The following is a 20,860-nucleotide window of genomic DNA, read 5'->3' as shown; positions in this document are numbered from 1 at the left end:
ATTGGAGAGCCCCTCTCCGAGATCACGGTGGGAGCCGTTGGCAATCCCCACCTTCTCCTGTCTCTCTGGAGGCATTGAGGGTTCACACTTCCTAGCCCCTCGTGGAATGTGGCTCCTTCCACATGGCCCTTGAATAATAGTCACAGTGTTTCTAGGGCTTTATGGCTTTGGTTCTTACCAGAGCAAGGAAACTGAGGCCTTGAGATGTATTATCGTGGCAGAGGCACGATGCTCCCCACAGCTCCTGAGTGCTGGCTGTTACCATGCCGTCTCCTTGGCAGGAGGCATTCCCTGTATCCTTAGCTGTTGCGTTCATGCCTCTGGCCCACCTTCAAGGTTACTTGGGCTACTCTCCCTACTATGCCTTACCTCCCTTTCTGCACCTCAAAGACTCTATTCATTCTTGAAGATTTCACTCAAGCCCCACCCTCTAAAACCTTCCCTAAACCTCTCTCCCCCAACCCTGGGCTAAGAGACCCAGTCCTCTCTCCCTGTGTTGTATTCACTGATTGTCTTGCTTACCTCCCCCAGAAGACAGTGGACCCATTAAGGATTAAGAACCAAGCCTTGTTTATCGCTGTATCCTCAGCACCTAGGACAATGCCTGGCAGAGTCGGTCTCTTCAGGAAATATTTGTTGACTGACTAAAGTTATATCATAGGCAGTTAGATAGACATGAGCAGAGTAGGAACAATTGGCCAGGCACAGAAGGTCAGAAAACCCTGGATACCTAGCAATGGGCAAAACTGAGAAAACAACTATTGTGGGACCTCGTCTCCAGGGTGACCTATTCTTCCTTAGCATATTGCTGGTCCTGAGGTTTAGACCTTCCCCTGGCATGTTGCTAGTCATGCATGCCTTAGAGGAGAAACAAAGGGGCCAGAGAAAGGCCTCACAGACTCCCATACAAACCCTTGTATGACCACTCCCTTAAACATTAAACCCTCAAGACAATGGAGTTCTGACCTGCATCAAATAATCTTAGAAACAAAGCCTACGGTCTGTTGATCATGAGAAAGAGTTGGCCCTAGTTGTGTTTGAGCTCCAGACCCAGAAAAGCATCAAGGTGATGCCCTGGTTGACATTAGGACCAGCTGTGATGACTAATGATCCCTTGCCCTGGTGTCACCAATCAGTGGAGACCATGACCTTGAAGAAACACACTTGGAAAACTAATGAATATTCCGTTGAGATCCTCCCCTGAGTCCTCCAGATAAAAACCCTTTAGACAACGACCCAGTTCCCTCCACACCAGCCTCTTGCCCCAGCCCTGTCTTTTCCCCAGGAATGCTCTCTGGAGCACACCATGCCTTTCCCCCTTTCCTGCCCCCCCCCCCGCCCCGTCCATTTTTTTGGCCTTTCTTTCCCCTCGGCTCCAAGGGGTCCTCTTTTGCCTCTGTAATTTGTTTCCTGAGTCCATGCAACCCAGCTGGCTCACCTCTACCTCTGTGACTTTCTAAATAAACTTTTGCTTGTATTTGAATCTTGTATCTGAATTCTTACTTAGCTAAACTCAAGGACTGCGATCTAATATCTGGTGCTGTTTGCTGTTAACATAAGTATCTCGTGTCCTAAGACGAGGTCATAGGTAGCGAGGCCACTCTGGCATGAGGCACAGTCCCAGCAGTGGGCACTGTCCACTCTGCATTTCAGTTTTTAGAACCAAGGTGTTTCCAGCTGGAGGCTCCTAAGAGGAGCAATAAAGACCTGTGGGTTGGGCTGCAGCAAAGAGAGGGACTGCACCTCCCCCAGCTGGGTGCCCCAGCCCAGCCCCCTTCCCCAGCAGACTGTGGCTCCCAGCAGGAGAGACGAGCACGTGCTGTGCCTCCCCTGCCAGCGAGGATCCCAGGGGAAGCCAGCATCGGGGATTTCCTGGCCAGGAGATGGAAAGATAAAATGATTGCAAGGTACAGGTCTGAGCAGGAATGACAGCAGAGAGGAGAAGAAAGCAGAGGAAGGCGGGGACAGGGAGACCCAGGGACAGGAAATGCTGCAAAGGACAGTCAGGTGGGAACTAACAAGAGGGGGGAGGGGGAGGGACAGCAAAGACAGGCTGCTAGCTCTCCTCTCCACGCACTGCCTGATTCCTTCTAGCCTGTGTCTCCTTGAAGGCTCGGAGCACCCCCGAACAAGCCTCCCCCTTCTCTGCTGTTTCCCCCAGACCCCAGCCTGGTGTGGGCTGCCCCGGTCCCACTCATGACCTCAGTCGGGCTGCCTTTCTGCTCCCAACCTGCCCTCGATCTGATCTGACATGCATGTAAGCACTGGTTGCTATGCCCAATTCAGGAATTTTCAAGACAAGAATTAATTAGCTCTGTGGGCCACAGTCAGCAGTTTCCAAACCTGGGCCAGGGCTAAGACACATAGTTTCACAGAATTCCCCCCTGGTCATTCACTAGAGCTGCCACCACCTTGCTCTGCCTTGCTGTGCGCCCCCCCCCCCCCCAGCAGGGTACCAGCCAACAACTAAACTCACTTAAAGAGTTAATTCCCCTCCTGGCTGTCTTGAGTTAGTCCTGGTGCACTGGCCTTAGGCAGGGATCCCTGGGTGCCCAGGGCTAAGCACTCTGGTGGCTGGGCTTCCCCGCACCCAGACAAGTCCTTCACTGGGCCCTGTGAGCCGGTTTCCTCCGTGGTGGGGAGGGGGTATGCAGAGCACCTGTCCATTGAAGGTGGACATCAGTGTAGGTGTCTTCTCCCTGGCTTGGTCCCGCTGCAGAGGGGAAACCGGGTGGGTGATACCAGGTGGAGGTAGCTTGTGCTGCGTCTGGTGTCTGACGCCCCACCTGGCACTGCCGCCGCCACCAGCCCCACAGGTTGGGCAGCGCAGCTGGCCCAGGAGAGCTGACAGGAGGCCATGGGGCACCAGGTTGCGGTGTGATGGGTGGGGACTGGGAGTGAGGATGCAAGGAAAGGCTGTTTGGAAAGTGGGAGAGGTCTGGGTGGGGCAGGGGGAGAGGACAGGAAGGGACACGGCGGGGGTGGGGGAGTGAGGGGGCGGTGCTCTGGGGCTAAGGGCAGCATTACATCAGGGAGAGGTGGTTCCTGGGAAAGCCAGTGAGCACAGAGCCAGCCTTGGCCAGCCCTCGGACAATCACCCGGACCTTAGGGGTACCTTGTCTTGTGGCTGAACCTCTTTCCCATGCCAGATGGAGGGCTGTGGGCTTGTGTGAGCCTCTGAGTATGCCAAGTGGAGAGTTTGCGTGTACATTTCTGTGAACAGGAATGTTGCTGCTTTGGAAAAGGCCACCCTGGCGAGTCATTTCGCACCATGCCCCAACCCCCCACAGAGAAGCAGCTGGGAAAGTGTGAAGCCAAGGGACTCTGGGTTGGCTAGACCTAGGGTCAAAATCTCAACTCTGCCATTTCCTGGCTGTGTGACCTTGGGCAGATCACTTAACCTCCCTGAATCTGTAGCCTCATGGGAAAATGAGAGCAATGGTACATCCCTCGCTAGGGTGTTTGTTGTGAGGATGAAACCAGAGACTGCAGATGAGCCTCAGATTTGTTTTTAGCACCAGCTCAGCTCACTCCTCTTCCCAGTTCCCCTACCCCCAGATAGACCTTTTCCTGGAGTCTGGGGGCAGAGGAGGCAGAAACAGCTAAGCCTGAGGTGGGGGCCTGTTGACACAATTTCCTCTAAACCCCCAAGAAGAAGGCTGAGGGCAGAAGCGCCGGGTAGACGTTCTTACCTCCACAGCACCCCCCCCCCCCCGGAAGAGCTTGGACCTTCCCCGCCCCCAGGTATCCTGGCGCAGAATTAAAACCACCCAGACAAGCATCGTGAGGTTAGCATCATTGTTATTATTGCTACTGTTAATAAGATTCAGCAGTGTCATAATTTCCATTTTAAAACTCTTTTAACGGGACACAACAGTTTCCAGCATTGATAAAGACTTTACATTGTTCGGGGGAGATGCCATAATTCTCTCCACCCCCGGGTATGGGTATCCACTTTGGCTCTGGAGGGGTCCTGGGCTGGGAGGGAGGGAACAGGGTGGCAGCTCAGCTCTCTGGCTTTATTGTGACCCTGAGTCTTCCAACCATTAGAAGAAAAAAAGGCCCCAGAACTCCCTCCCCGTATCCCCCAGCCTTACAAAGGAATAGACAGCTACAGAAATCTACAAAAATATAAAAGCTTAATCTGCAGGCCTAGGTGACAAAACTCTAGGAATTTTGTACAGTTTTAAGAAAAAAAAGAAAAAGAAAGCAGCTTCTATAAGCACCCCTTCCCTCCCCACCCAAGGAGGACAGAGAAATAAAGATTTGACATTATTGCAGGTATTTGGATCAAACCTCAAAGGATCAAACTAGGTGTTTGCTTTAAGGAGTAGTATCATTTCTGTCCAGGTTAGGAAACGCCAGGTGGGAAAAAGGCCCCAGGTTCATCGCCCAGCTGTCTGCCTACTCTCCCCCCCCCCGGGGGGTCCCAGGTTCAGAGGGACAGGGGCTGTGAGTGAGGGCTGCCAGCTGCTATTGAGATTTCAAGAATCCTGGGGTTTGAAGGTGCGGGCGTGTTCAAGGAGGCGGGGTGGGGGTGGATGTGTGTGGGTGGCCGCAGGGGACAGGCTGGTTGAGCCCGCGGTCGGTGCCTGTGGCGCCGCCTTTTGGCACCAAGATTTCAGACAAGAAAATATTGTCTGTGGTAGCACCAGAAAGGAGGTTCTGGGCCACCCTGCCAGCCCCTCCTCCTCACCCCCTCTTCCTTTTCCTCCGGTACCCCTCCTTCCTCCGCTGGCACCCAGGGGGCAGGCAGGGGAGGCTGCCACACACACCTTGTGGTTATTCACTCATCACTCCCGGGGTGGGGGTAGCTGCCCACTCAGCAGCCTAGCTCTCCTGGCCCTCCGATTCTACGGGGAGGTCACCTCTGGACACCTGCCCCTGGCCCCTTGATCTTGGAAGGCAGCTGCCCTCTCTGTTTAATCAGCTTTAATTCCACTGCCTGACCTGATGGGCCAGTGCTCACAGCACTGGTCAGCACCTCACCCCCCTAAGTGGGAGACTGAAGCCCAGACCACTCAGGTCATCCCTGCGGGGGCCTGGGAAAGGCCACCGGAAGCACTGCCTCCCCCACCCCTGCCCCACCTACCCTCGATCAGATCTCAGCGGCTGAAGCCGCCTCTCCCAGCCTCAGTTGGCCCCATTAACCAAAACAGCTTCATTATGCCAATTTCCCGCTTTCATTACGCGGCTGATAGCTGTCAGCAGAAATAAGAGTTAATCTGGAATTACATTTATAGAGCTGCCTGGCTCAGAAGAAGCGATAAAGCTTTGATAAAAGCCGGAGTAGACGCCCCGCCTGCCCAGCCTTCCCCCACGCAAGGGGCTTCTCCCCTCCTTTAGTGCTTCTGGGGGGTGAGGCTGGAAGGTTGCAGAACCCCAGGGAGAGGCATTTGGGTTCTCGATCCCTCAGACACGGGCACACACACACACACACACACACACACACACACCTACCTATACGCACACAAACTCATCCACGCTCACACCACAGGCAGAGGCAGCTTTGACCCCTGCCTTCCCCACGGCCCACTCCCCGTCCCCAGGAGTCTCTCCAGTGCCATCTGGAAACGCCTCACTGTCCCTTGTGCTTTTTTTACTCTGGACCGTGATTAACTTTATTTTGGAAAATTACTTTATTATATAGATATAGATATAGATATGTATGTATGTATATATAAAAAGGTTCCATTTCATTTGTAAAATCTTTTTTTCTTTTTCTCTTTTTTTTTTTTTCCTACAGAAAATGATGACGAGGTTCAAGGAGAAAATAAGTTACATTACAGTTTCCAAAATGGTTCTCGCTCTCCGCTGAAGATGGGCCACCATCAGGGCTCTTAATGCACGCGCGGTCCCAGCTTGTGCTTTGCAAGAAGAGGGGGATATAACTAGACTGGTTATTTTAGGTTAAAATAGCCAAGAGACAGACGCCTTCGCCTCAAAAATATTCTGAGACACATAAAAGTAGAAGGAAACAAGTCTCTTCAGTCACAAAATGTCGTACATCCCGCATATACTAGATTCAATTAATTTAATAAAATAGAATATACATAGAGATTCTGCACAAACGTATTGCTTTCTCCCAACAGCTCCTGGTGTTGGGAGCCTCAGCTACACCGGGCCGCTCTCTGTCCGCCTGGAGCCAGGGTGCTCAGGGCTGCTGCTTCCAGCTCTCTGCAAATCCTGCTGTTGCCAGTGCCCAGTGCCACTGAGGCAGGGAGGAGCCCCTCCTTGGTGTCCACATGGAACTTTTGTCGGGAATATAGCCCAGAAGGAGGAGCTAGGATTTGGCACCCAGTGGAGAAAGGAGTGGGAGAGTAGGGCAGGACTCAGGGGTCCAGGTCTGCCGGGTCAGAGGATAAACCGGAGACTCCCAGCATGTCTTTCTTTGGGGAGGGTGAGGCAGCCATGCTGTCAGGGGGGCCAGAGGCCGAGAGATCCTTGGAGTCGCTGGATGGAGCCCTCCGCCGAAGGCAGATGCCTGGGCTAGGTGGGGGCCGAGTGCCCTGACTCTCTGGGGGGTCTACAGAGATACTGGGCGGACTAAGTTTTTTCTTGGGCCGGCTCCCAAGACCCCCAAGAGGCTGTTCCCCGAGGCCAGAGGGGCCGGGGCCCAGGTGGGGCTGGGAGCCACTGTCCAGGCAGCTGACAGCTATAGAGTGCCTCCTCTGCTCCTCCAGCCAGGATGCGGGCCTGCGCGGGCAGCTCTGGGCCTCCACGCTGTAGCACTTCTTCAGATCCCGCGGGGATGGGGGCCCCTCCTGGCCGCCGGCCGGCAGGAGGTCTCCTGAAATCCAGCTCAGCTCCGTGTCCAGCTCTAAGCTGCTTCTGGTCTCTGGTGGGCTTGTGCCCCAGGTGGGCTCCAAGCCTGGGCAGGGGGCTGGCAGGTGCGTGTGCTTCGAGATCTTGCTCTGGCTGCAGGAGTGCTGCTGCAGTGGGGTGCCCAGACGGCCCCAGAAGGAGGAGGTCCGGGCCAGAGGCGGGGAGAGCCCCCTCACCTCGGACAGCAGGTCTTCCCTGCTGCCCAGGCCCTGCACATCCAGGGAGTCGGTCCTTATTGCTGCCTGTACAGGGTGGGGGAAGCACTCAGCTTGGGGACTTCCTCTCTCCCATGAAATGTCCCACCAGTCAAGCCAGATGGAGCCCCCGCCCCCTCCAGGGAGCTGCAGAACCATCCTAACCAGGGGTACCAACATGTGCTCTTGTTGGGAGACGGAGGCCATGTGCATCCTGCCCTCCATGCACCCTCTACATCCCCCCAAGCCCACAGTTCCCAGCCCACGGGACACAAAAAAACACTGGGCTGTCTCTGCCCCCAGCCGCTCCTTCACGCCTCCTGCCTCTGTGTGGGCTCTTTGGCTTAAGCACCCCTTAACTTTATGGGCTCAGGTCCTCTGTCACGTAGTGCCTGACAATCTCTACCCTCAAACAAAATGGATCCCTTCCTCTTCTTTGCTCCCTGCTGCACCAGGCACATGAGCATTTCAGTGCTGTGACCTGTCACTGCAAAGACCTGCCAGGGTATTTGTCTCTTCTATCAGACCCCGAGCTCCCGAGGGCAGCAGCTGTCTCATTTGTCTGTGTCCCCAGAGCCTGGCACACAGAGGTTGCTCAGTGAATATTTAAAGAATGGATGAGGACTGCGCCTGTTTCCCCAAGTGGGTGGGACTGAGCAGATTCTCACGTGGCCATGCTCACACATAAGGTGCACACCCAGCAAGGGCTGTGAGCTTGTCGCTGGGGGACAGACAAACTTCACCTGGCTACATGAGCCTCTGCTCTGTGCCCCTGGAGTGTGAGCTCTGGAAGGTGGGCCCCGGGCTTGGTCAAAGATCGAGACACCTAAAATGTGCCTCGTGCCCCTTAGCTAGGTCTGGAAGTACAGAGAATAGGGAGGCAGCTCTGGGTTGGGGAAAGGAAGTTAGAGACCTGGGCTCTATCTCCAACTTGTCACGTGTCCTGGGCAACCTTAGCCCCCTCTGGTCTCCGGGCCTCCTCAGTGGAACAAAGGAGCGGGCGCACACTCCAAGAGGGCACGGCCCGCTTCTGCCCTGTCTGGCACTGTGTCCTGGTACCTAGTCTGGCACATCGCTGGCTCACAGTAAATGGTAGCTGGGAGAATGAAAGCGGCAGCCCTGGTTATCGCCGACCAGCGGGGCGGCACCCAGGCCCACGCCCCACCTGTCCACATCTGCTCACCTGGCGCCTGAGCGGCCTCTGAGCCAGAGGGGAGCGGCCCGGCGGGGGCAGTCTGGGGACGGCGCCCCAGGCGGGGGCGCCGTGGGGCTGGAGCAGATGGGGCGCATCTTTGGGAAGCTGCAGGATGTAGCTGGTGTCTGCTGGCTGGGAGTGGACAGACAAGATGGAGCCTGGGGGGGGAGCAGAGCGAGGAGGAAAGAGAAGAGCTGAAGCCTCAACCAGTCCGGCTCCCCTCCGAGCCCCCTCCCTTTCTCTCTCCCTCTTCCATCGGGACCTCCGCCCTTAGCACACAACCCTCACCCTGGTTTGCAAGCCACCTCCCTCAGGCAGGGGCCGGGTGCCCCCTTTCAGGCCGGGGACTCCTCAGAAGTAGGAGAGACCTCTTTTGCTGCCTCAGTTTCCCCCCAGGTCAGGCCTGAGCCTAGTGGAGGTCCCTGGTATGGGGGGCCGAGCTGGCCTGCCCCCAGCCCTGGTACCTGACTGAGCTTTGGGGAGTCCCCAGCCCCTGTGTCCCAGGGACCCCTCAGCAGTGCCTCCATCCCGGCACATGTAGCTGTCGTTGGGCAGAGAGTGCGTCCGGCTGACCCCAGACTTCCGCACAGTTAGCAGGTCTGGTCCTAGCATGACAGGCACCCCCTCTGGGTGGGGCGCCATCTGCAAAAGAAACAGGGGAGAGAGGTGGGAAAAAGAGGGGGCACGCAGATTGGGTAACTGAGGCGGAACTGGACGACAGAAACCAAAAGCCCCCCCTGCCCCCCACCGCCCAAGGCCCTGGCCCCATCCCCTTCTCGGACAAGGCGGTAATGGGATGAGAGTGGTCAGGCAGAAGGGGCAGACACACGGGGGAGCCCTCCACACACAGGGAGGAAGAAGGTGGGAGGGGGCCCTGGCCCCAGAAAACCGTCCACATTGCAAAGCCTGGAGCTTCCCAGTGGGGATGGAGGGGTGAGCAGGTGTCCAAGGAAGGAGAGCAGCCCCCAGCCCCCCGCCCGCTGCCCTGCAGGAGGTTTAGGAGCTCACTGTCAAGGCCCCACTGAGAGGAGCTGAAGAACCAGAATGGAGGCTTAAATCTAATAGCATCCCCCCAAATCCCCCATGCTGGGGCTACAGGGGGGGGGACGACTAGGGAGTGGGGCAGGATGCTCCCAGTAACTGGGAGACTTGGAAGCTGGGGACTGCCTGCAGAGAAGGAGCTATGTCACCATTCTTTAAGGCGGCCTCAGCACCCAGTACTGGGCATGGCCTGAGATAATATGGGGTGAATGACAGATGAATACTAGGGGATGTCACCGCTGGCTTACCCACCTGTCTCCCCCTTCCTCCTCTAGTTACACAGTGGGGGTGGGCTGGCTAGCCCAGGTGGGAGGTGGGGTGGAGGCAAGGCCTGGGAACTATGGACTCAGGTCCTCCCTGAGTGGACAGGCTGGGGGTTAAGGTGGGTTTTAAAAATCTATTTCAAAGAAAGGCAGTAATCAGCCTTTGACGCCAGCCAGAGGGAGATGAGGTTTGCTCCCGAGAGATTTCTCCATCACCCGGTCTGTTCCTAGTTCTCGGGGAGGCCGTGGGGTACCCACATGGGCCCAGCCAGCTGAGAAGGGCTGTGTTGATCGAAAGGCAGTCTGGAACCTCTGCCTCCCCTCTCAGCCCAGGTTCTTATTTTGCACCCACCCCAAGACCCCCAGGGACCCCCAGCCTGTGATCAACACAGGCCCGCTGTGAGGAGAAGGGAGAAGGAAGGGAGGAGGGGGCTGCTCACAGTCAGATGGGACCTGGGACCAGTGGTTGGGCAAGGGTGGAGAAGCTGTCAAAACATAAAGAAGCCCCCAGGACGCAGGGACACACAGGGACAGTGACAGAGGAGACAGGGACAACCGCCCAGGTGGAGAAGGGCAAGCTGGTGGCAGCAGAGATGTGGCTTTCACCCACTACATGGTGGCAGATGGTGGCGGGGGGGGGGGGGGGTAGGTGGGAAGGAGGGGGCAGGGAGGGGAGGGCTGGCGTGCACAGGGCTCCAAACTCAGACACTGATTCTGCATCCAGGCAGGCCCTTTGGTCAGCTGCCTGATGCCACCTCTGGTTTGGGATGTGTCATTCCTGGGGATCTGGTTTAAGCCTTTCACAACTGCTGCCCCTGGACTCTTCCCCGGGGAGGCCCCTGTTTAATTTTATCTGATTTCTTTGTCCACAGTGGGGGAGCTAAAAGACCTAGCAAAGCCCGGGGCACGCAGTGGCAGCGCCTGCTGGTTGTGCCTCTGTGTGGGGGCCTGGTGGCAGAGAGAGAGGAGAGGAAGGACCTGGAGCCCTGCGGCCAGCCCCGCCCTGGGGAGGCCGGGGGAGCAGGAAGGGGCTGGGCATGTACATTGCTCTCCAGGGCACTAAGTAAGAGTGTGTGAGTGTCATCAGGCAAAGAGTCATCCGTCAGAGCTAGAGAGCAGGACGGTTCAGACACAATCTCTGACGTCAGAGACAGAGCCTCCATCTCAGCTAGAGGGATCTAGACAGGGAGAGAGATGATCAGGCGTAAGAAACCAGGACAGCGCGCACCCTCGTGGGCGCGCACACGCACACACATGCAACGCGCGCGCGCACGTACACAGAGCCCCTCGCCCCCTTTTCACAAAGCACGGGGTAAAAAAGGCCTCCCTTTTCTCTCCCCACCCTTTCCCAAGTAAACTGACCTCTCCTCCCCTCCCCCACTTCAAACCCCCGCTCAGATCAGAGAGGCTGCGGCAGGCACCACAGAGCCGAGCAAACACCGCCAAAGCAGGAGACACAGACACAGACACGTAGTCTAAAGATACCCCAGGAACCTAACAGCCCCCTCCCACACCACCACCACCACCCTGGGAGGGAGCGGGGTGGGGGAGGGCTCTGACTCTCGGAGAGATACCAGAAAATTAAAAAAAAAAAAGGCCAGCAAAGCGCCTCTCTACTCTCGGCACCCGGCTCCGACAGAGCGGTGTGGGGGTGCCAGGGACAGAGCCGCCAAACTGATGACTGTTTTCTGCCTATTTTCTCCGCTTCCAAAAGCCTGGCAGGACTTGGCCAGCCCCCAGAGCCTGGCTTCTCCCCTCCCGGGCCCTCCTCCGCCTGCGGCAGCGGCAGCGCACCCACCCTCTCCTGCTTGGGTTCTAGGAGAGGCCAGACTGAATGGGACGCACCTGGTGGGCACCCCCTGGCTGTTTCACCTGGGAGCTGCAGGGGGCGTCAGAGCCCACAGGATCCCAGGGGAGGGGGGGGCTTCCCTCCCCGAGGGGCTGGCTGCTTCAATCCCTTCTCATCACAACCACCTCTCTCCCAGCACCCCTCCCCGGAAGCTTCCTTCAGGGCGGGAAGGATTCGCTCTCCCTCTGATTGCCCTAGGAGGTCATGGCCAGGTTGGGGGGCCCTATAGTCTATCGGAGACTGAATCCTGACTAGAGCTAGGACCTCCTGGAGGCCACGCCCCTTCCTAGGTGAAGATCGCTATACATGTCTCTGGATCAGGCTACAGGTGTCCCAGACACTGGGAGCCTGCCTGTCTACCCCTTCACCCCGCAGGGCCTGTGGAACTGCGGGTGATTCTATCACCATCTGATACCGGTCTCCCTGCCTGCACTCCAGGTCCACCGCAGGCCCGGCCCCAGAGGAGGGATGGTGGGCTGCTCTGCCACGTGGCGCGGGCCAAGGGCAGCAAGACGAGTCACACAGGGAGAAGAGCAGGACCCCAGAAAGCAGATCCATGTCCAGATGGGACTGGGGGAAGGGGCTGGGCTTGGGGACAAAGCTGAGTCTTATGTCACTGAAGTCCCCAGAATCCGCTCCCAGCTAGAGCGTTCCATTCCTTCTCAGGACCAGGTCAGAACCCACTGGCTCCTGACGGCACCCATCATGCCCTGCGGGTTCCAGGGCTCTAAAGGCCCCCAAACACTCAAAACCATGTCAACTCAATAAATTAAAAAAAATAAACCCTCCAACAGAGGACTGGGGGAGTAGTTGCTGGGTTCAGAGAGGAAGCAGACTGTGGCCTAAGACATGTCCCTGCATGGATCCCCTTGCCACCTGCACCTGCACTGTCCCCAGAGGCCTCTCTCCCCTAATCTGGCCCCTCCCTTCCTCCACTCCCTAAGGTCCCACTGCCACCTGCTCCTCTGCCCCGTCCTCTTCTCTCTCGGGTTCTTTCCTACCAATGCCCTCTCCAAACCCTGTCTCCAAACCCATCCTCTCACTTGGAAGTCCATTCTCAGTGTCCCTGCCTTCCAACATGTGTTTCAGAGATTGCCGCCAGGCTGAGGGACACCGGGGCGCCTCCTGCCAAGCCAGAAGCTCAGTCGAGGCCCCGAGGCTGCTCTTCCTCCCGCTACCCAGTGAGCAGGAAACACCCCACCTCCCCGAAAGCAGGCACAGCATGGCACGGCTCGGCAGGGTCAGGGGTGGGAGGCACAGCACGGGCACAGTAACCTGTGGGTCGGAGTCGCCCAGGCTGCTGGCTGGAGGGAAGGCAGAGGGCTGGCCCCCTGGGCCTGCCAGCTCGTCCATCAGCTTCAGCTCCCCCTCCAGGGAGCCCTGGATCAGCAGGGATATGGTGTCAAACAGCTGTCTGTCCTGGGAAGGACCAGCCCATAGGGGGAGCCGGAGAGTCAGGGAGCAAGGGTCAGAGGGGCAGTCACGGGAAGTGTTGTGGCAGGGGTTTGACCAGAGACACAGAGGGAGAAAGAGGAGGTCACACACACAAACACACAAATACACACACACACCACACACAAACACATACGTGTGTGTGCACACACAGCAACACAGAGATAGAGAAAGAGGAGGGATGGGGATGGTGGGGAAGAGAGGGGGGTGGGAGAGAAAGGGGAGATGGGAGATGGAGGATAAGAGCCCACCGGGAGAGGAAGAAGGAAAGAGAAGATCGGGGAAAAGGATCAAGCGATGGAATCAGTAGGTTGAGGGTGGGAAGGAAAGAGGTTTGGTAATCGGGCAAGGGTGAGAAAGAAACAGGAAGGAAACAGAAAACTTAGCCTTGAACCTGAGAGCCAGGAAGGGGAGGCCAGGCCTGGCTGGAGGCTCAGGGAATGCTGGAGCCAGGACATACGTGGCCCTGGGCGGTGCATGTGGGCTGCTGTCTCTAGGGGTGGGCAGGGGGTGCTGGCCCCTCCACATCCAGGCAGACACAGCAGGGGGACCCAGGGGAAGCTCCAGGCTCTGCCGGGCTGCCTGCTCCCTACCCGCCACCCACCACGCGCTGGCTGGCCCTCTGTCCCACCTGTCTCCGTCCCCACCCCCCTGACAGCAGCCGTGGGTGTGTCCTCACCGTGGGGTGCTCCAGGGAGTAGTGAGAGGCTGCTCCAGCGTGGGTCACGGCACGGGGGGTCCCAGGCTTGGGGCTGTCCGGGCCGTCGGGGCCCTCGGCCCCAGGCCAGAGGTAGGGGCTGCCCAGTGGCGAGTGGGGCTGCGGGCTGAGCGTCTTCATCTCGAGCTCGAGCTCCGCCTCCAGCTCGGCCTCCTCCTTGGCCTCCTTGTTGCTCTCCTCCAGGTGTTTCATCAGCACAGCGATCACCACGTTGACCAGCACGAACTGAGCCGTCAGCACGAAGGACACGAAGTAGATGGGGGAGATGACAGTGTTGTAGCAGGTGGACTCCTGGTCGCAGTCCCGGAGGGTGTCCTGGGAGAGGCAGGTTAGCGGGGTGAGGCTGGGGGGGGGACAGCGGACGGAGCTGCCGTGGGAAATCGGGTCGCTGGTGTCACAGAGCATTGGAGGAGGAGAAGGAAGGGCAGGAGGTGGGCGCTCCGGTGTCCCGGGGGCAGGAGAGCGTTAGGCACTGTCCCGGAGTGGGAGTCAGAGCGTGTCCTGGGGAGAGGGAATTCCAGAGTGTTCTGGCATGGGGGACAAATGGGCACGTGCTTTTGTTCACATCATGCCAAGGAATCTTGGCTAAAGAAGTAGGGCTGTCTCCTGGAGGCCCGAACCAGCCCTGGGGGGACCTCCACAGTGGGGGGCTCTCACCTTCATGATGCCGTTCCAGTTGTCACCTGTGGAGACCCGGAAGAGGGTCAGGAAGGCCATGCCAAAGTTTCGGAAGGTGGCATGCCGGCCCAGGCCCTCGCAGGGGTGGGTCTCGTCACACTCTGGAGGAGCGAAGGGCAGAGGGGCTCGAGTGAGTGCAGGCGGCCCTGGGCCCCCAGCCGTGGCTCCTCCGCCTTCCCCACCCCCACTCACCCAGGTCTCCAAAGAGCTCCACGCCCAGAGCTGCAAAGATGAAAAACAACAACATGAAGAGCAGTCCCAGGTTCCCCACCTGGAAGAGAGGAGGAGGAATGGAAAAGGTGCCGCTGGCTCTCCAGCCTGCTCCCCGGAGCCCCCGACCCTGCGGAGAGCACCCCGGCCCTGAGGACCCCTCCTGCCCTCGTCCTCCGCCCAGCTACCTGGGGCAGGGCCTGCATCACGGTGTCCAGCAGCGCCCGCATGCCCACAGCCATCTTCAGCAGCTTTAGCACTGCAGAAAGGACAAAGTCGTGAGCTGGCCCCTCTGGGTCCCAGGTCACGTAGCTGGTTAAGCCAGGGCCAGGGCCAGAGCAGGCCGGATGGGCAAACCAGGCCAGCCAGGCTGCCATGGCTCCTCTGCCACCCTCAGCCCAGCCCCTGTGTCCCCCTTTGCTGGAGAAAGACCCTCAGGGACCCACACCCACCCAGTCCCTGGCCAGTCACCACACTGACCCCTGCCATCTCCCCCGGGGCCAGTCACCCGAGGAGGGTGACTATGGCGGGCAACCAGCTGGGCACTGACCGCGGGCGATGCGCAGCACCCTCATGATGCGGATGATGGTGGGGTTGATGGGCAGTGAGGCATTGACCTCGATCTCCTCCAGCGTGATGCCCATGATGGACAGCAGCACAATGGCCAGGTCCAGCTGGTTCCACCTGGAAAGCCCGGGACACAGATCCCTGAGTGTGGGGCCACTGAGGGGGAAGAGGCTGTTTGCTATGTGCCAAGCATTGTTTTAAAGGCTTTACAAACAGGAACTCTTTTGTGTGTGTGTGTGTGTGACAGAGACAGAGAGACAGAGAGAGACAGATAGGGACAGATAGGAAGGGAGAGAGATGAGAAGCATCAACTGTTCATTGCGGCACCTTAGTTGTTCATTGATCACTTTCTCAGATGTGCCTTGAGTGGGCACATATGAGAGCAGAGCAAGTGACCCCTTGCTCAAGCCAGCAACCTTGTGCTCAAGCCAGTGACCTTGGGCTCAAGTCCGTGACCTTTGGGCTCAAGCTAGTGACCATGCGGTCATGTCTATGATCCCAGGCTCAAGCCATTGACCCCAGGATCAAGCTGGTGAGCCCTTACTCAAGCCATGAGCCCACACTCAAGCCAACGATCTCAGGGTTTTGAACCTGGGTCCTCTGCGTCCCAGTCCGCCGCTCTATCCACTGTGCCACAGCCTGGTCAGGCAACAGGAACTCTTTATAACTCTGTGATGTGAACACTGTTATCTTCCATTTTACAGATAAGGAAACTGAGGCACAGAGTCATTAAGTAACTTACCCAAGGTCACCAGTTTCTAAAGGGTGGAGCCAGGATTTGAATCTGGCTCTAGACTCCCTGCTCTTAAGCCCCAGTCTAGGCCACATCTATTTCCAGCTGCCAGTGTCCCCCTGGCCCTGTCTTGTCAAATTCCCATCTCCCAGGGCCTGGGTGTCACCCCACCCCACCGTCAGTCCTCAGGAGGTCCTAGAGGAGAGGCTGAACCTCGGAACTCAGGAGAGGTCTTCGGGCACTAGATCTGCCCCCACTCCCACACACACCCTCCTCTCTGTTACCTGTCCTGGAAGAACCGACGGAAGCCAAAGGCCACGAGTTTGAAAACTGACTCCAACACAAAGATGACAGTGAAGATGTAGTTGCAGATCTTCAGAGCCTCGTCCAGAATCTGAAAGGAACGGGGCCTGATGGGTAAATCCAGGGATGACGCCTGCCCTTCCCCATCATACCCCCCAGATCTGGGAGAGAGGGAGAGTCTGAGAGGACCTTTCTTCTCCGTGCCCGCCACGATGGCTGACCACAGGTTACCACTCTAGGAGAGAGCAGGGTCCCCATTCACATGCATGACCCAAACTCTGTGCTGAAGGGTCTCTCTCCCTGAGGGATGGTACGGAGACCACACGACAAATGTGCTGGAAGGCACAGAGTGCAGGAGCTGGAAGGGGACTTGTGCGTGACCAATTCATGTCCCTAGTTTACAGATGGGAAAACTGAGGCCTGGAGGGCAGCCGATGGAGACTGACTTGAGAAGTGGCAAGACCACTGGTGAGTTTTGGAGCTGGACATTCACTAGCATCCACACCCTAGGAGGGCTGGCACCAGTCTGCCTTCCTTACCCTCAGAGGTTCGGAGCCCAGCACGGGGTAGGCACTCAGTAAGTATGTGCTGGGCGAAGAATCCCGATTCTCTGCTTCCAAGCTAGAGTGACCTTGGTCAAGTCAACTAACCTCTCTAAGGCTCAGTGTCCTCCTCCGTAAAGCCAAGATGAGAGCCACCTCCGAGGGTGGTAAAAGGGATACAAGGGGAAGCCATGCAGAGTGCCCAGCTCAGGCTGGGCCCACAGGGCCAGTCGCTCGCTCCTACCTGGGGCTGCTGGTAGTGCTCCATGGCCATGGTGACCACGTTTAGCCCGATGACACCCGTGATGAAGAGGTCCAGGTAGTGGCTGGTGCACAAGTGGTGGACGAGGAGCCGGAAACGGGAGTAGTCCGAGTAGTAGGGTTTGCACTGGGCTTCTGGCGGGGTTGGGAGGAGAGCAGAGCAGCCATCGGGGCCTGAGCCCAGCGCCTGCTCCACCCACCGTCCATCACAGCCACCAGCCTCTAACCCCCGAGCTGAAACATTCCAGTACCATCAGCACCCTGCCCTCCACTGACTTCCTTTTCAGAGAGTGGGGGAAGCTCTCTCGGCATCGCCCCACCAAGCATCTGTTCTACTGGCTACAGTCGGGTGCAGAAGGGGTCAGGACATGCAGAGCTCCCCACCCACATTAGACACCAGGTGAGCCCCCGCCCCAAGGCAGCCTCCGAAGTCCACCAGCCCCCCCCCCCCGCCCCGTCACGCCCTCGACTCGGTGTTCCGCAGCCGGGCCAGATCCATACGACGAGAAACAACCGGTCTTATCAGGCTCAGAGGAAACTCCATCAACGGAGAGGTGAAAGCTCTTGCTCTCTCACCAAGCTCAGCCCTTGAGGGGAGCAGAGGAGATTACACAGAGCTGGGATTTGAAGATCAGACCGGAGATTGGAAATTGGACATCTTGGCAGGCTGCACTGACTCCGCAGAGGGCCTGTGGGGCGGGGGCGGGGGCCTACGCCTCGTGCACCCTCACGGGCAGGAGGGCAGAGGAGAAGCCACAGGGCTCTGCTCTGTCCGACTCCTCTGGGAGGGCCCCCCCTGGAAGGACTCACCCAGGTTCTAATGAGGCAATGCCCAGCCTGCTCCTGGGGATCAGGGCAGCATTAGACTGCAGGCTGGGCTGAAAGTGCTGTCTGAGATCTGTCAGAGGCATAATACTTCTCTTGTAATTAGGGAATCACTTAGTTATGAACATCATGGTGCCAGGAAGTTGGCCTGCTAAGCAGGCAGAATGCATCTGAAGGCAAGACATTGCAGGGGGCACCCCCTCCAGGTGCTGAGGGAAGGCCAGGCCAAATTGGGGATGCATGTCACCCAGGGGTGGTTGACAGATTGGTCTCCCAGGCAGCCACAAAGAAAAAAGAGGCTCCCCACGGGAGGCTTGGGCAGCCTCAGGTCCCAGACAGCCTTCCCCCTCAGGAAGTCTAGGGCGCAAGCCAGCTAGCAAAGGCTGCAGCCTCTGAGGCCTGTGCCAGGGGTAGGTGGCTCAGGGGCAGCAGGAAGCTTTGGGCCTAGGCCAGTTCATATAGAATTGTCCATTCCCATGCAGAGGACTATTGAACAGAGAGGTAAACTGAGGCAGGGAGTGGCCTGGGTGGGCCCCCACCAAAGGCCGAAGGAAGAAGAGTGCCCAGGAGCTGTGTGTTCAGCCTCGCCCGGATGCCACCCTCCAGCATCAGGCTCGAGGTGTGGATCACCGAGAGGCAGCAGTCCGGGGTATTCCGGCACACCGTGGCGCGTGTTAGGCCATCGTTTTGCTTTCTGATATGGGCCCGCCAGCTGTGGCTTTGTTTGCTCAGGTAGCCCTCCTGGCCCCCAGGAGGGTGGCCTAGGACAGGGGACCATAGGCCGCAGGTCATCCACAGGCCAATCGTGGAGGGTGGACCCAGCGAAGGGGCCTCTTCCTTCCTTCCTTCGGTACCCACGAGAACCAGAGGGCGCTAGCCGCCCGTGTTGCCTTAGCAGCTGGAACTCTTTCTCTGCATTAATCTCCATAAGTGCCGAGAGCACCCGATCCCATTATGCTAAAATATGAATGGAGAATTAACTAAAATGTTTGAATACAATTAGGTTAGAGAAAGCAGCTCGTTATTAGCCCCGTTATTAGCTGAGACAATGCAGAGGAGAGGTTGGGAAAGTGCCCCTCTCCCCTCTCCCCTCTCGCCCCAGTCTGACCGGAGAGGCAGCCCCAGACCCAATTAAGCCTCTGCCCCTACCTCTGCCTTCTGGCCAGGGACCCCTCCTCCAGGCAGCCCAGAGAGAAAGTGGGGGCAGGACGCCTGAGGCAGGGCATCTGCTCACAGCAACTGGTCCAGTCCCCGGCCCCCGAGGTCTGTACAGATGCTGCTCCGCCCCTGCCCTGACCCCAGACCAGCAGGTGCGGAGGCTGTTCGTATCCCCCATTAGAGCACAGGTCCAACGTGTACCAGGGCCAATCTGACCAGCACCTCCTCGGCCAGCCCCTTTGTTTTACCGAGGGAGAGAACAAGGCCAGCAGAAAGCAAATCATCCACCCACCGCAAGGCCACGCACGACAGAGCTAGGGCCTGACCTCCCGGCTCGAGTGTCTCACCTGCTGCCAGGTCGGTCTAGACACAGAGCCTCCGGGCTTCGCCCCAGAGGGTGCCCTTGAAGAATCTGCCTGAAGGCCCTTGATGTCAGGCTCTGGATAATGCCGCCCCCTTTCTGCTCCCCAGTCCTTGGTTCTCTAGGCAGGACCTGGGCTTACAGCAGAACTAGACACCCCCCACCCCCACCACGCCCGGAGAAGGGCGGAGCCTTGGGCAGATCTGCTTCTCCGATTGCTCTGGTCACTGCCCAGGAGGGGCCTGAACCAGTGGTCCCTGGCGTGTTGGCAGCCCTGGCCCCATCTCCCTGCCTCTCAACAGTATGAGCTGCTTTAGGCAGAGAAAAGACCAGAGTCAGACAGTGGAGAGAAGGGCAGTCCAGGACGGCCCGGCCCCCGGTCAGGGGCAAGGACACAGGTGAGGTGCAGGGAGCGTGGGATCCTGTGAGTGAAGGCAGCAGGCACAGTGAGTTAGTAGGGGCCATGAGGAGCCCGAGGCACAGCCAGGGCAGACAGTTGGCAAAGGAGGAGAGTGGCAGGGAGTCGGCGGAAGGCAGAGACACCGGCCCCCGTGGCAGAGGTCACACCATCAGCTGCCGTGGCCAAGTCTGATCACGGGGTCCCAGTGGGGAAAGAGAGGGCGCGTGAAGTCAGGTGTCACACACAGGCGGTGGTGAGAGGAGCACTGGTGCTGAAGGCTCAGCGGTCACTTGGGGCTAAGCTGACTGCTCAGGCTGGACCCAGGTGTCCAGTCAGGCCCGCCCCCTGACAACCAAAGCATTTTCCCTCTGCCTTTCCCTGGGGCCTGGCCGACTCCCTCCCGCTGGGCACAGCACTGGGTGGGCAGGGCACTGGCCAGGAGGTGAGTTGCATGTTTAACTTCTGCAACCCCAGACTAGGGGGATGTGAACCCATCCCTGGGACACTGTTGTGACAGGCCACCGCAGCAGCATCGCCAGCTCCTGGAAGCTGATTGGAAATGCAAGATGCTTACCGCCTACCCCAGTCCGCACCATGAGGATTTCTAGGCGGGCCTCAGGAACCTGTGTTTTAATAGGCTCTCTGGGTAATTGTTACGCACACGGAGATCTGAAAAGCTCTGCTATAGATCACACAGGGCGGCAGGTCCGGAAATGAGGGATGTGGGATGGTCTCGGCCCCTCTTCGGGGACTCCGAGAGCTCATGACCAGTGGGAAGATGAAACACTGTTGTAATCAGTGTACACACCTGCATGTGCCAACAGGAGCATGTCTGAGTGTCCCCAGAATGGGGGTGCAAGCATGAGTAACAAGAGGGTGAAGCACCAAGCGGGCACGTTGGGAAGAGTTCTTAGGGGCCCCGAGAGACTGCACGTGCTGCTTCGTGGTGGGGAAGCTCGTGCGGCCCCGCCCTATGCTAGGGTGGCATTTGGGGGTGAGCGTGTATGTGTGGACCCTTCAGTCTACAGGCCAGGTGACCCCGCAGGGAAAAGCTGAAGGCCACTTTCTCCCACCTCCTCCTCAGCCCTAACACATCAGGAGTTCACAGAACAAGCTGACGCAGAGACGTGGGACCCGGGCAGTCCAGACCCAAACCAGCCGGAGGTGCCCGAGCCCCAGAGAGACAGCCTCTCAACGCCAAACAAACACCAGAGCCCGCACCACGGGGACTGCAGACGTCCAGCTACCCAGGGCCTCAGGGATGACCTCCCAAACAGTGGCTCAG

At 58.2% G+C, this 20,860-nt stretch overlaps 1 protein-coding gene across 9 annotated transcripts in view; it reads right to left on the bottom strand.

The window, feature by feature from the left end:
* Positions 1 to 3,852: 3,852 nt before the first annotated feature.
* CACNA1G (calcium voltage-gated channel subunit alpha1 G) overlaps positions 3,853 to 20,860 on the bottom strand; it is a 67,517-nt gene continuing 50,509 nt past the window's right edge. For 4 of the 9 annotated variants that reach the window (XM_066364577.1, XM_066364578.1, XM_066364573.1 and 1 more), the window contains 10 exons: positions 16,815 to 16,966; positions 16,010 to 16,119; positions 14,976 to 15,109; positions 14,614 to 14,684; positions 14,408 to 14,486; positions 14,195 to 14,316; positions 13,499 to 13,852; positions 8,679 to 8,856; positions 8,203 to 8,372; positions 3,853 to 7,067 (listed from right to left, as the gene is read on the bottom strand). In XM_066364577.1, the coding sequence (XP_066220674.1) occupies positions 6,333 to 7,067; positions 8,203 to 8,372; positions 8,679 to 8,856; positions 13,499 to 13,852; positions 14,195 to 14,316; positions 14,408 to 14,486; positions 14,614 to 14,684; positions 14,976 to 15,109; positions 16,010 to 16,119; positions 16,815 to 16,966 (2,105 nt within the window). In that variant the 3' untranslated portion in view covers positions 3,853 to 6,332. Of the gene's footprint in view, positions 7,068 to 8,202; positions 8,373 to 8,678; positions 8,857 to 10,561; positions 10,697 to 12,642; positions 12,787 to 13,498; positions 13,853 to 14,194; positions 14,317 to 14,407; positions 14,487 to 14,613; positions 14,685 to 14,975; positions 15,110 to 16,009; positions 16,120 to 16,814; positions 16,967 to 20,860 lie in introns of all 9 variants that reach the window. The other 5 variants (XM_066364575.1, XM_066364570.1, XM_066364571.1 and 2 more) reach the window with 2 other exon arrangements.

Source organism: Saccopteryx leptura, chromosome 2 (assembly GCF_036850995.1).
Source record: "Saccopteryx leptura isolate mSacLep1 chromosome 2, mSacLep1_pri_phased_curated, whole genome shotgun sequence".
Taxonomy (NCBI): domain Eukaryota; kingdom Metazoa; phylum Chordata; class Mammalia; order Chiroptera; family Emballonuridae; genus Saccopteryx; species Saccopteryx leptura.
Note: the sequence above shows the minus strand (reverse complement) of the source record. Positions and strands in the feature narration are given on the sequence as shown.